Source organism: Numenius arquata, chromosome 3 (genome assembly GCF_964106895.1).
Source record: "Numenius arquata chromosome 3, bNumArq3.hap1.1, whole genome shotgun sequence".
In the NCBI taxonomy this organism is placed as follows: domain Eukaryota; kingdom Metazoa; phylum Chordata; class Aves; order Charadriiformes; family Scolopacidae; genus Numenius; species Numenius arquata.
The window spans coordinates 26,280,781-26,293,415 of NC_133578.1; the positions used below are offsets into that span (position 1 = coordinate 26,280,781).

The 12,635-nt window shown below is 35.6% G+C and overlaps 1 protein-coding gene across 1 annotated transcript in view; it reads right to left on the minus strand.

The window, feature by feature from the left end:
* TTN (titin) overlaps positions 1-12,635 on the minus strand; it is a 249,978-nt gene that overhangs the window by 99,496 nt on the left and 137,847 nt on the right. The window contains exons 170-186 of the mRNA XM_074144859.1: positions 12,026-12,100; positions 11,046-11,126; positions 9,777-9,881; positions 9,182-9,259; positions 8,756-8,809; positions 8,444-8,527; positions 4,419-4,483; positions 3,959-4,349; positions 3,475-3,750; positions 2,987-3,262; positions 2,691-2,830; positions 2,077-2,203; positions 1,727-1,990; positions 1,357-1,623; positions 960-1,223; positions 299-438; positions 43-169 (exon numbers count right to left, since the gene is read on the minus strand). Of these exons, the coding sequence (XP_074000960.1) occupies positions 43-169; positions 299-438; positions 960-1,223; positions 1,357-1,623; positions 1,727-1,990; positions 2,077-2,203; positions 2,691-2,830; positions 2,987-3,262; positions 3,475-3,750; positions 3,959-4,349; positions 4,419-4,483; positions 8,444-8,527; positions 8,756-8,809; positions 9,182-9,259; positions 9,777-9,881; positions 11,046-11,126; positions 12,026-12,100 (2,814 nt within the window). The remainder of the gene's footprint in view (positions 1-42; positions 170-298; positions 439-959; positions 1,224-1,356; positions 1,624-1,726; positions 1,991-2,076; positions 2,204-2,690; positions 2,831-2,986; positions 3,263-3,474; positions 3,751-3,958; positions 4,350-4,418; positions 4,484-8,443; positions 8,528-8,755; positions 8,810-9,181; positions 9,260-9,776; positions 9,882-11,045; positions 11,127-12,025; positions 12,101-12,635) is intronic.

A 12,635-nucleotide genomic window follows, 5' to 3' on the forward strand; every position in this document is an offset into this window, starting at 1 on the left:
CCTGAGATACTCATGTAAATGTTGGCAAAGTGCAGACTGTACCTTTCACTTTCAGATTAGCAGCACTTTTTGCATTAGCAGCTTGGAAAGACACTTCTCCAGTCATATCAAGTTTGCAGTTATGAAGGACAAGAGCATGCTTCTTCCCGTCTTGAATGATTTCACAGTCCTGGTCATAAAGAAACACAGCCCCACCCCGCATATATGAATATTCTAAGAACCACTCAGAAGACATTATTATTAATTTTTTTTTTTTTCTAGTATAAGCTGTGGTCTAAAAGCAAAGAAGAAGCCTTACAGGTGAAGGTGTTAGGGTTTCTCCCTTTAGCTTCCATATAGGATGGACATCAGGCTCAGAAATTTCAATTTCAAAACGTGCTGTTTCACCAACAAATACTTCCACTCCATACAGTGGGCGCTCCACTTTAATTAAGCGAGCTAAAATAAAAAAACCCAAAAGTTCACATCTGTTTATTCACTTATTCTATACCACAGAGATGTAGTACTGGAAAGGACCTCAACTCTCCCCCTATCCCTTCGTTAGGGCATTCAAATGCTACCACTGATAAATGTTCATCTAACAACTTTTCAAAAAGCTGCAAGTTTGGGCAGTCTACAACCCCCTTTTATAATATGTCTGAAAGTTTATTTTTAGCAAGAATATTTTTCTCATAATTAACCCAGATATCTGTTACAGTGAATTAAACTAACTGCTTTTTTTCCTGACTGTAAATGGACATAGAGAATAATTGATCATCACTGTATTTACAACAGCCATTTACATATCTTAAGATATACTGTCTCTTGTGAATACTCTTAATAGTTGTAAATCTAGATATTTCAGCTATTCATCATAAAAGCATGTTTTCTAAAGGTCTTGTACACTAAACAGTATCTGTCTATCTTCAGGTTTTACAAAGGTTTCAGTACTTTTCCTTAGCCAAGGCATGATAACTTACGCTCAACGCTGACATTAGCACTTGTCTTGTCGGTTCCACAGTCACACTCATAAACACCCTTATCACTCTCTGCAGATTTCTTGATTTTCAGGATACGGCGTAAGCCATCCGTTTTTATGGAAATTCTGTTGGAAGCTACTAGTTCTTCACCATCTTTGTACCATTTTACTGGCACATCTTTGCTAAGTTCACACTCCAGAGTAATATCATCTTTCTCCACAGCACTGTAGTCTTGTAATTTCACAGTGAAATATGGATCGGCCTCTACCAAAGGCACAGTGGATATGAAATGGTAAATTAGTAATATAAATTTACTAAAACATCACTATTTTGTCACTTTATGCTTATAAAAATTGTTTATACATTTTATACAGCATATTTTAAATTATGTAATTACCTAAGACTTTGAGGTTTGCTTGTGTGTTCAAGTCCTTAACTACGGCCTTTATTTCAGAGATATCATCAAGTGTTACTTCTCTTATTTCTAATTTATGAACTTTGCCTTCTGACGTCATAAAAACTGTTCTGCTTGTATGGAGTCTCTTGTCATTTTTGTACCATTTCACTGGCATGTCTTCATGAGAAAGCTCAAACTGAAAGTGAGCTGTCTCCCCTTCTTTCACTGTTTGATCCTGCAGAGGTGAGATGAACTTCAGCCTCACACCTGTAATGTAGACACATAAACACCATCAGTAAAAAGTTAATGTGGTTCTAAAAGATAAATTCTTTATCCATTTTTAATGTTTTGTTCATAAGAAGATACTTGCCTTCCACAAACAGTCTTGCTGTGCTCTTCTTGCCATCAACTTCAGCAGTGTATTCTCCCTCATCATCAAACTGAGAATCATTGATTACAAGAATATGCTTCTTTCCATCTGCAATGATGTCAAATTTTTCTCCAATCTTGAGTATATCAGTGCCCTTAGACCATATAACATTGGCTTCTCTTGTAAGGACACATTCAAACCTTGCTTGGCGCCTCTCAGGGACAGTAACATCTTTTAGGGGCACAGCAAAGTCCAGTTCAATTTCTGGAAGCAAAGCAGAACACATCAGTTGTAATGTGCTCCATGTGAACTCTGTTTAAGTTGACACCATACTCCATGGTGCATCATACCTTTCACTGTCAGGATAGCTGTAGTAACTGCATTAAGTGCCTGGTAAAGGACTTCACCAGCTTGGTCTAACTTGACTTTGTGCAAGGTTAGGAAGCGTTTTCCTCCTTCAGCTTTGATTTCACATGTCTGGAGAGATGACAGATTTTGGTAAATAAAATGCCAATGCCTTACCACTAGGTATTTTTAATAAATGGATTCTATCAACATTTTATATACAGTAAAGAGTCAGCTAGAAATATTTGAACTGCTTTTCAAGGAAAGTTAACACTTTTACTCAACAATAAAACAATGAAGTACCTTTCTTCAGCATTCCACACTTCTTTTAAATGTCAGCATCATTCCTAGCAATGCATGTAGGATATTTTTATTATTGTCTGAATAAAGTGCTGCAATCCTTTGAGAAAATGAAGCCCTTCAGCATTTACCTTTTATAGTATATAATTCTTACTTAGAGAAGCAGTGTTTTTTTAATCACCATAATGCTTAGCCTTTCTACATTCTGGACTGAGTAGCAATGACAGAACTGCAAAGATATTACCATAAAGATTCAAGGGAACCTATTCAAAGTGTTTAAATTTAAATAAAACGTGTTGTAAAATTCACGGATGCTTACAGGTGAGGGTCTCAGGACTTCTCCTTTCAGCTTCCATTCACCAGGAATATCATCCTCGGATATTTCTGTATCAAAGTTTGCTGTTTCTTTCTCGTAGACTGTAACATCCTCTAATGGCTTCAGAAGTTCAACTTCACGTTCTAGAATGCACAAATGAACACATATATAATTAGGTCAAATTTTAATAGAGCTTTATAATAATTCAGGTTATCTTTTTTGTTTGTTTGTTTGTTTAGAGGTTTTTGAACATTGGCCTATGAGATGATTAAATATAATACAAATAAAAGCTTCCTTACCACCAAGGGTCAGTTTAGCTGGGTATCTGCGACCTTCAACTTCCACTGAATATTCCCCAATATCAGCAGGGCCAGCATTCTTAATTTTCAGGAAAATTTTATTTCCTTCTTTCAAGATTTCTGTCTTGTCAGTTGGTTCAGCAGGGATTTCCTCATCTCCTTTAAACCATTTAATGTTTGGTGTATCCTTGACAATGTCACAGGTGAAAGTAGCTGTTCCTTTTGGTTTCACGTGCTGGTCTCTTATGGGTTTTACTAACCAGTCTCTTATCACTTCTGCATGACAAAAAGTTACATAAAAATATAGCTTAGCAGACTTTTACTACAAAGAGATGGGTCATAAATAGAAGAAATAAAACTAACAGATTTTGGATTACAACAAGATATTAATAGCTGTACAAATCTTATCTGTGAACAGATAAGACACAGATAAGATAAACACCTCGAATATCCTACAGAGAAAGGAGAACATGGTTTTGTTTGCTTACCTACTACCTTAACACAAGATGAGCATGATAGCTCAGAGTCTTCCACAGTAACAGTGTAAGTGCCAGCATCAGCATCATCTGAATCCGTGATTGTGAGGGAATGTGACAAGCCAATAATGCCCAGAGCAAATTTCCCAGGCTTGTCTTTGATGATCTTCCCATCCTTCCTCCAGACGACATTTCTCTCTTTGTTAAGCTCACAGGTCAAGTACAGTGGCTGGCCTTTAATCACAGTGACTTCTTCTTCAAGAGTTTTCACAAACTTCACTGGGAGTTCTGTGGGAAACATGACATTTTGATTTGTCTCATTTATATACAGAAGGTGTGATGCAGAAATGCCTTACATATTAAAGCAATATGCGTAGTGGTTGGTGGAAACCGAAGGCTACATCTACCAACCACTGTAAATTCACAAAGTATCAGGACTTCTAGCTTGAGGAGTAGCTAGCCTTTAAATTATTGATAAACATGAAATGGGTAATACCTTCAACAATGAGTTTGGCTGTAGAGGTCTTCTCTTTGTTCCCCAGTCGTAACACACAAGTATATTCACCAGCATCTGACAGCTGGACATCAATGATATGTAGCTTCCTGTCTTTGCCATCAGCAATAAACTTGTGTTTTGGGCTCTCTCGGATGTTACTTCCGTCTTTCATCCAGCTGGTAATTGCAGTGGATGGTGAAATAAGGACTTCAAAGATTGCAGAAGACCCAACAGATTCAGCTTCTGTTAGCACTATATCTTTCATCTCCTTCACAAACTTCAGTGGTACAGCCTTGAGTTGGTAAGTGAATGGAGGCTCTTCAGGAGGTTTTTCACCACCACTGCCTGGCCTGAGTTTCCTTCTTTCTGCATCTGCCGGTGAAGGTGTCTTCTTGGCTGTAATTCAGATTGAAATGAATAAACTAATCCTTACTTGTTGCTTTTGCTTGTAGGTATTGACTTGTTGTATCCTACCTTTGACTGGACTGATACCCTTCGGAGTTTCTTCTTTTGGCGTCTTGGCCTCTGAAGTAGAACAGCAATATTATTAGGAATGTAGTTAAATAAACATACATACTGAAATTTAGGCAAACATTTCTTTTACAAATCAGATTTTCTCTTCCTTTAGCTATATATACATACAAGGGGAGGAAGGCATAAATGTATGTATATATTTATACAACTTATACTGTCTATATCTCAATGATAAGTTCAATATCTTGAAGCATGGGAAAAACAGATAGTCAGTAGTGCGGACTCAAAGGCAGCTTAGGAGCTCCTAGTGCCTCAGTTTATTGTCCTGCCTATTATTCTGTAAAATTCTGCCATTCCCTGACACTTAACTCATAATCAGCCCTTGATCAATACCCACCTATCAACCAAAATAGCTTAAGTACCTGTTACAAATTATATGGGTTTTTCTTAGAAAAAGCACACACTTTTATGAATGAAGACAACAAAAATATAAGTTGTATAAATTAAATATATATATTTCAGGGCAATGTGATACTCTTACAAGTGAGGGATGTTCTGTTAGTTGCCCAACTTGTGATGAATGATCTCAGACTTTTGAAAATATTTCCCATGCTATGCTGCTTCTCATCATCATTTTGTGAAAAGAAATATAAAAGATACTTTTAAAGGGAGAATGAAATGAATGAAATGTAGGACAGATTTTAGAGCAGTGGATGGAAAAATGAATACTAGAAAAATGTGTGAGTTTTTCTGGAAAGATAATGGTACACAACATGATTTATCCAGTCTTATAAAAGTGCAAGACTAAGACAATGAACATTGATCACACAGATGTATGTACAGACAGGTAAGACAAACATGTCAAGAGTGGCTGAATCCAGTACAGCCAGCTGACAGACCAGATGGAAGTGTGAACTAGGTTAAAGAATGAAAGAAACCATCACAATGGCAAATTGTATTCTCCTGAAGTAAATAGTACAAGCACTTCATGGAAGAAATTGGCAGTGGTCTTCCTCACCTCGTTTTGCATGAGATTTTGCAGGAACGTCCAGAACTTCACGTGATTCTCCAGGTGCATCCAAATTCCTGTTATCACTCAAAAGTCTGCTGGCCGGCTCAATCATGTGAGCAGGTTCTGATTTCCGATACTCTTTCTCTCCTTCTGCTTTCTTAGGAGTTATTATCTTACCTATGCTTGAGGAGTAAGTCACTTCTCCATTTGCAGGGATTCCTTTGCTCGATGGTATTTTGCCTGAAAGCTTTCCCTTCTCTTTTTTCATGAAAACAGATGTGCTTTTTCCGATGTTATGTTTAGCTGATTGTTTTTCATTTGATGTACCTTCTGTCACTGGAAGTTCCTTTCCCAAAGGCTTCACTTCTTCCACAGACAAAGAAGATTTCTTTTCTTCAGTTTTATCTTTGCTGCTTTTGAGAGCTGGAGTTTCTTTATGTTTGTCCTGAATGGTATGAACTTCTTGAAATTGTTTTTTATCTTGAAACGCTGGTGGCTGAACAGGAATTTCCTTTACTGACTCAGTTCTGTCAACTTTTTCATCTTGGAATTCCTTTTCATGTTCTACTATAGATACTTCACCTTCCATTCCTTCTCCTGTAATCACTGTATCAAATCTTTCTTTTTCCACAGGCAGCTTTTCAGGGGCATTTGAATGCCTGCTTTTGTCTTTTTTTAAGTGGGTGCTGAAGCTACTTTTCTCTTCCTTCTCTGGTATAACCTTTTTGCCTGTTTTTTTATCACTTAGGAGTGCTTTCTCAGCCAACAATTGTCCTGAACTCTCCTCATAAAGAACTTTTCCTTCCTCTGCAGAGTGTTTTTCTCTTGCTTTCCTTTCCACTGCTGCTGCCTTAAGAGCAGACGGTTTAAAGGTTATGTAAGCTTTTTCTGTGGGAACCTTGTCTTCAGTGGGGTGTTCTAGGGCAACATCTTTTCTCAATGTTGGTTCAGTCTCCTCAGACAGGTCTAAGGAATGGAGTTCTGCTGATGTAAAGTCCAGATTCTCATCTTTCTCATCATCTTCAATAATTTCCAGTTTCTTTTCTTCTTTATTAAGAATCTTATCCATAAGAATTTCAGCTACTGTAGTACCAGATTTCTTCATCCATTGTGTTTTATTTTGTATGTCATGCTCCTTCATGGATTCTCCACAAGGAACTTCAGATTTCTCTAGAGTAAAATCTCCACTCTTTTCTGCACTCCTAAGCAGAGAAGTTTCAGCTGTTCCTGCCTCTGTGATATCCTTTACAAATGAAGTTGTATCCTTAATGGAAAATTCTTCAGGTTGCAAACTGATTTTTGATTTTGTCTCTTTTCCTAGAAGTCTTTTCTGGTCCCTGGGCTTATATGGCTCTCTGGGTATATGTTTAGGTACATAAGCCGGCTCAATTTCCTGTTCTTTTTCATGCACAGGAATCTTTCCTTCATGAAGAACACTAAGCTTGTCAGAGACTTTCTCTACAGCACCTTCCCTATGAACAACCGATTTAATTTCATCCCCCTTTTCTTCTCTGGAATCTCTTTCCGGGTGTTCAGATGCTATAGAAACCAATTTCAATTCCTCATCAGATAGCCGTGGTTCATCCTTTGCGTAAGTAATGTGATCTATTGTAACTTCTATTTTCTCACCTGTAAGGGTAGTCTTTCTTGAAACTATAGGTGTCATTTCTGGCTCCTCTTCTTCAGGAGCGAAGATAAAATATTTAAGAGCTACTTTCTCCTGCTCATCTCCCTCTGGCTTCAGTATTCCATCAGCTGTTTCCAGTGAGATTTTAACATCAAGTGGCTCTACTGTCTGAATGTCCAGAACTGTCTGCTTAGGACCTACTCTCTCTTTTACAGGCAAGAGTTTCTCAACTGAAATCTTCTTTAACACAATTGACTTGGGCTTTTCTTCTTCCATTGGGGGCATTTTATCTCTATGCTTTAGTACAGATGGCGCTTCAGGCTTTTCTGCAGCTACAAAGGTTTCACAGGTAATTCAGAGAGTTAAAATCCATGAGAATAAGCATCAGGAACAATATATTTTAAGACAAAATTTCCAGCTATACCTGAAATAAAATGAACTTAGAACACCTTTTCTCCACACAACAGAAAACATACAAGACAATCACAAAACAAAAGAAAGATAAGAATGGCACACACAAACTGTACAGAAGACCTATGTAAACCACTGTAATAGTACAGAGCATTATCCCACTAGTTTGCCAACTTAAATCCAATCCAGGTTAAAAGTAGCAGAAAACGACAGCTTTCTAAGGACTATCTGGCCATCTATATAAAATGGGTTAGTTATGTCACTGCAGGCTTCACTACATCACCAAATCAATGGCCAAGAGACATTCATGATTAAATTTCTCAAGTTCCCAAGATCTGAGCTTTACTGTAACACGAGGCCCTATGAACAATGGGCGAGCAGCATGTACATCCGCTCTACCGATGGACCTCAGGCTCAGAGTGCTTCAGAGGAACTGAATTCTTCACAGTTCATTTTTCACAGCAGGGTATGATCCAGGGTCCTAAGCATGTCAAATGAAAGTAGCAATGCTCTAGTTCTTCAACACCACTGTCACTTTTCCTCAGGACTTCAATAACAAATAAAAAGCAGAAACCTAAACACCAGAAGAATTATTTAGAAACATGTGTAACCTTTCTTTTGCTATACAGAAAATACAAGAAGCAGTTCACAAGACATACATCAGGACATAACCACCAAGGAACCAACAGAATACACGAATTTCATAGCAGGACCACAAATAAAGATGCACATATCACCATCCAGAAACAAGAGCACAGATTCATCTCAATGGTATATCAGAGACGCTTGTCTTTTAGATTAGGTGATAGTACCTAAAATAACAAGATCCTTGAATAGGACCTCAAATCTTCCTCTAATTAATGAGTTATATGATTGTACAGCTCTTCATTCTCTTTATTCTGAAGGTATTTAGGTATCTCAGAGAGAAAAACCCTAAATAGCAGTGAATAAACATAAATACCTGCTTTCTTTCCAACCACTGGGACTGTAACTGGAGTAGTAACAGCTGTTGCTGGTTCTGCTGGTGGTTTTGGAGATTTTAGAGCTGTAAAAAAAAAAAAAAAAAAAATAGAGTTCCCATATATTTGTTTTAATAGATAATTTTATTTTAAGTTTGATGTTCTTTAAAATGTTCTGTAGATTGTATGACAGTTCCAGCCTTAGTAATACTAAAGGCATTTGTTTAATGTCCTTTAGCCAGAAATCTCTGAATGGAAAATACTAGACGCACAAGAAAGGCTGCACCAGTATTCATCTACTAAAGAATTCTTACCCACTGCAGGTTTAGGTTCAGGCCCAGGAGCTGGGATGGCTGCTTGCTTAGGTTCTGGCATTTCAAACACAACAATTACAAATAGGTTAATTTACATGTTTTGTAATCCCACTGAACATTAAAGTTAGAAGCAGTAATACAGAGACAGAATTTATTGTTTTATATTTTATTCAGCCAGAAAGCAAGAAATTAACTTGAGATGAACTCTTGTAAAGCAAGATACAATGGAAAAAAAAGATGAAATTTTCAAGCACTGAAGAATTAAAGATTACAAGAAATCCAGAAGAATGCAAAGTGGTTAATCATGACACAATAGGCATGGACAGACTGGATTATAGTAATGCATCAGGTTAATATAGCACAGTATTCAGCAATGAATATAATTTAGTTGCTGCAGTAAGGAAAAAGAACACCACATGCCTATACCTTTTGGCAGTTCAGGCACATGTTTCTCCTCTTTTTTTATGACAGGTATCTCAGTTTTCTTCTTAGGAACTTCTGGGACTTTAAAACATTATTTTTATTTTGTAAGATATATTGAAACACCTGGAGTCCTCAAATACAATTATATCAAATATTTAAAAATTTTAATTCTTTTTAGTCATAAACAGTTCAGATGTTCATAAGGTTTAGGAATATGTATTTTTAGGAGTGAGATTTGGATAAATTAGAAACACTAAATGGACAAAAGGACAATATTTGCAAAACCCTATCTAAAAGAATGCTTGGATTAACTGTTTCATTGTATATTTTTATCAGTATTCTAAAATATTTGTAAAGTTCTCTTCTATACATAGTGAAGATTGAGAAACAATTCCAAAATGCAAAATTCAGACACAAATGTGGATGTCAAATTTAATTGTGCTTTGAGCAAAGCTTTAACTTAAACAATTAGGTTAACACAAGTCATCTTTTAAAATCTCACTTTCCTTCCTGAATTTCAGAGAGTACTACTTAAATGTGGGATTATTTGGTTTTTTTAACTATATTTTACCAGATAGATTTGAATGCAATCTAGTACCTTCAGGTTTCTTAATTTTTTCTACTGGTGTAGGCACTGGTTTAACTTCTGGTTTAGGTTCTTTTTCTGGTTTAGGTTCTTCCTCTTCTGATTTCTTTTTAAGAACTTTAAAAGAAAAAGAATTTCATTTTTTAAAACACAGGTAAACAAAAGAATAAGACACTGAACAAGATAAAAGATTGAAAAGAAATCAACAATCCTGAAGAAAAAGGAATGTAAAATATATAGTTAAATATAAATGGAAGATTTGGTGTAACTATTCAAGATACTATTCTGAAAGTCTTTTAAAATTCAAAGTCATCTAGAGCAAAAAGATGCTTTTAGTAAGAGCAGTGCATCTGAGAGGAAAGATGTCAATGCTAACTGTTTATGACAGAATAAAATTTATTATAATATCTAATAATAAGTTTCTTATATCTAAAAGATGACTTACTTTACATAACTATGCATTAATAACTGCAGTTACTGATGATTTTCAGGGGAAAAAATGCAGGATTAAACTCCCATTGACTTTAGTGAGAGAACAAGACTGAATCTTCAAGTGTTATATTTAGAGAGCTTAAATTTATATAATGTCTGTTTTTCATTTTAGTTATTTCCCTTATTTTTGTCCTATCAGATGTTAGTCTTGGATATTTAATGAGGTTGTAATCTGAAAAACTCAATATCTATATTTTATTAAGTTGTTTGAAGTTTGAAGGTTGGCTGCAAGGTACATGGGCATGTATCATCCCTCTATGGTATTTCAAAGAGCATCAAAATTAGTGGTGCCATTTTCTAATCAATAATCGAGTATGAAGTGATTCAGAAGGCTCCAGACTGGAAACTGATGTCCAATAGTACCACGGGGTACCACATCTGTGCAGTACTTCTGAGTAAACCATAGAAGAGAATACAGATGCTACATATGTGACTTTAATAGCATTTATACTGTCACTGGAAAATATTTAGGGGTCCAGAAGCTGAAGGCAGTGGAAAACTGTCAACTCTAGTATAGGCTTTTCAGAGATTAAGAAAACATAAGAGAGTTATAGGGAACCAGACTTTCAGTATTCTGCTCTGTTTTCATCACAGATTCTTTGAATGCATTTTCAGGATATCTCCACTTCATTCCTGCAACTATAAAGTCCTTCCCCAAGAAACAGACATTGGGTAGTACTTTGTTCATGTAATTTTCCATACCACACACATAAAGCAATGTTACTTAGGGGAATATACTGAACAATGTTGATATGCTGCTTTTTTTAAAACAGAGCCAAGTTACTATACCTCTTTTCAAAACAACTTCTTCTTTTGGTGGAGGAGTAACTTCAGGAATTACTCTGCGAGGTTTCTTTACAAGTCCAGGCACTTAAAAGAATATTATTGTAGATTTTATTATGGGATCATGACAGTAGTAAGAGCTAACCATCAACTAACCATTCCAAACACACAAATCAAATGCTGGTCCACTACTGAATATTAAAAACAAAAGTAAAATTACCGAGATTTAAGTCAATAGTTTTAATACTTTTTCAATATTATTTGCATACAGTCTTCTTCTAGGCTTATGCATAAGAGGAAATTTTCATACAAATCAACAAAAGAGAAGTATGGTTTGACAAAACTATAAAGGTTATGTATTCAAAGAGAGTTATCATACTAACATTTTTATCTCCTTTTACTCCTTCATTACAGGCTTATATTACATATCTATTAATCTGAACTGTCTATCTATGATATTTATAAGTTTAATTTCTAAACTTGGAACAGAATTAAGAAGAGATGTTCAGTGCTTAGCTGCTTAGTTTGTCTTAAGCTCCAGTATACATGAAAAATATAAGGGAGTACTTCTAAAGTGGCTTCCTCAATTCATTATTCTTCTCCATCTCTGGAAAGTGTCCTCTCACAAAAATGAGTTACATTTCAGACAAATAATAAACTAAGTACGTTTGAACAATGCTATATTTATTCAAAAAGCATATTATTTTTTATTTCTCCCTAAGCAGAGAAACAAAGTGATCATGTACCCAAGTGACAAAACTCAAAAACTCTCTCACTGTTCTGTGATTCTTGCATCTCATGAATTGCACAATGGGAGATTAAAGTGGACATAAATATAACATGAATATATACATCCTGTTGAGCATAATCTAACATAGATAGCTTTTTGATATTCTTGAGCAAATTAAAGAAGAAGATACTGAGAACCACAACTTAGGGCTGATGAGAGGCTTAATATAAGTAAGGTTCTTATATTAGCTAGGTACCTTTAGCAGGTGGGGGTTCCAATTTTGGAGGCTCACCAGGTTTTGCAGTCACAACTTTCTTCCTTGATTCAGGAGCTTTAAAGAAAATTATTTGAATTTTACCATATACATCATTAGATTCAAAAAAGAAAATAACTTTTTTAAAAATCCAAAGAACTGATTAACATTATTGACATAATAGAAAGACAAGAGCTACAAAGCTAGAATTCTGGCTGATTAACTGTTTAGAAGTCAGAAGATCTGTAGGAAGCACAGCTGATCTGAAACCTATTTTTATACAGTAACACCAGCAAGTTACTGCTGGGGATTCTTTTTATTTGTAAGAACATGTTAAAGATAGAAGAATGACGCAAAGGATAAAAGAATGTGTTAACTTGGTTAAGATTTTTTTTAATAAATTGTTTTTTTTCTGTAACTGTTGAAAAGAACTCATGTAAAATGACTTGGCATACACTGGTCAAAATTCCTGAGGGGTTGAGTGTTAGTAAGGTGCACAATTAGGGCAACAGTAAATTAGAAAAGAAAAAAATAGATCCAAAGTGATATGTTTTAAAGCATGCTTTTCAAGATTCACCGGTATAATTTAAATGGATTATATGTTTGAGTTCCC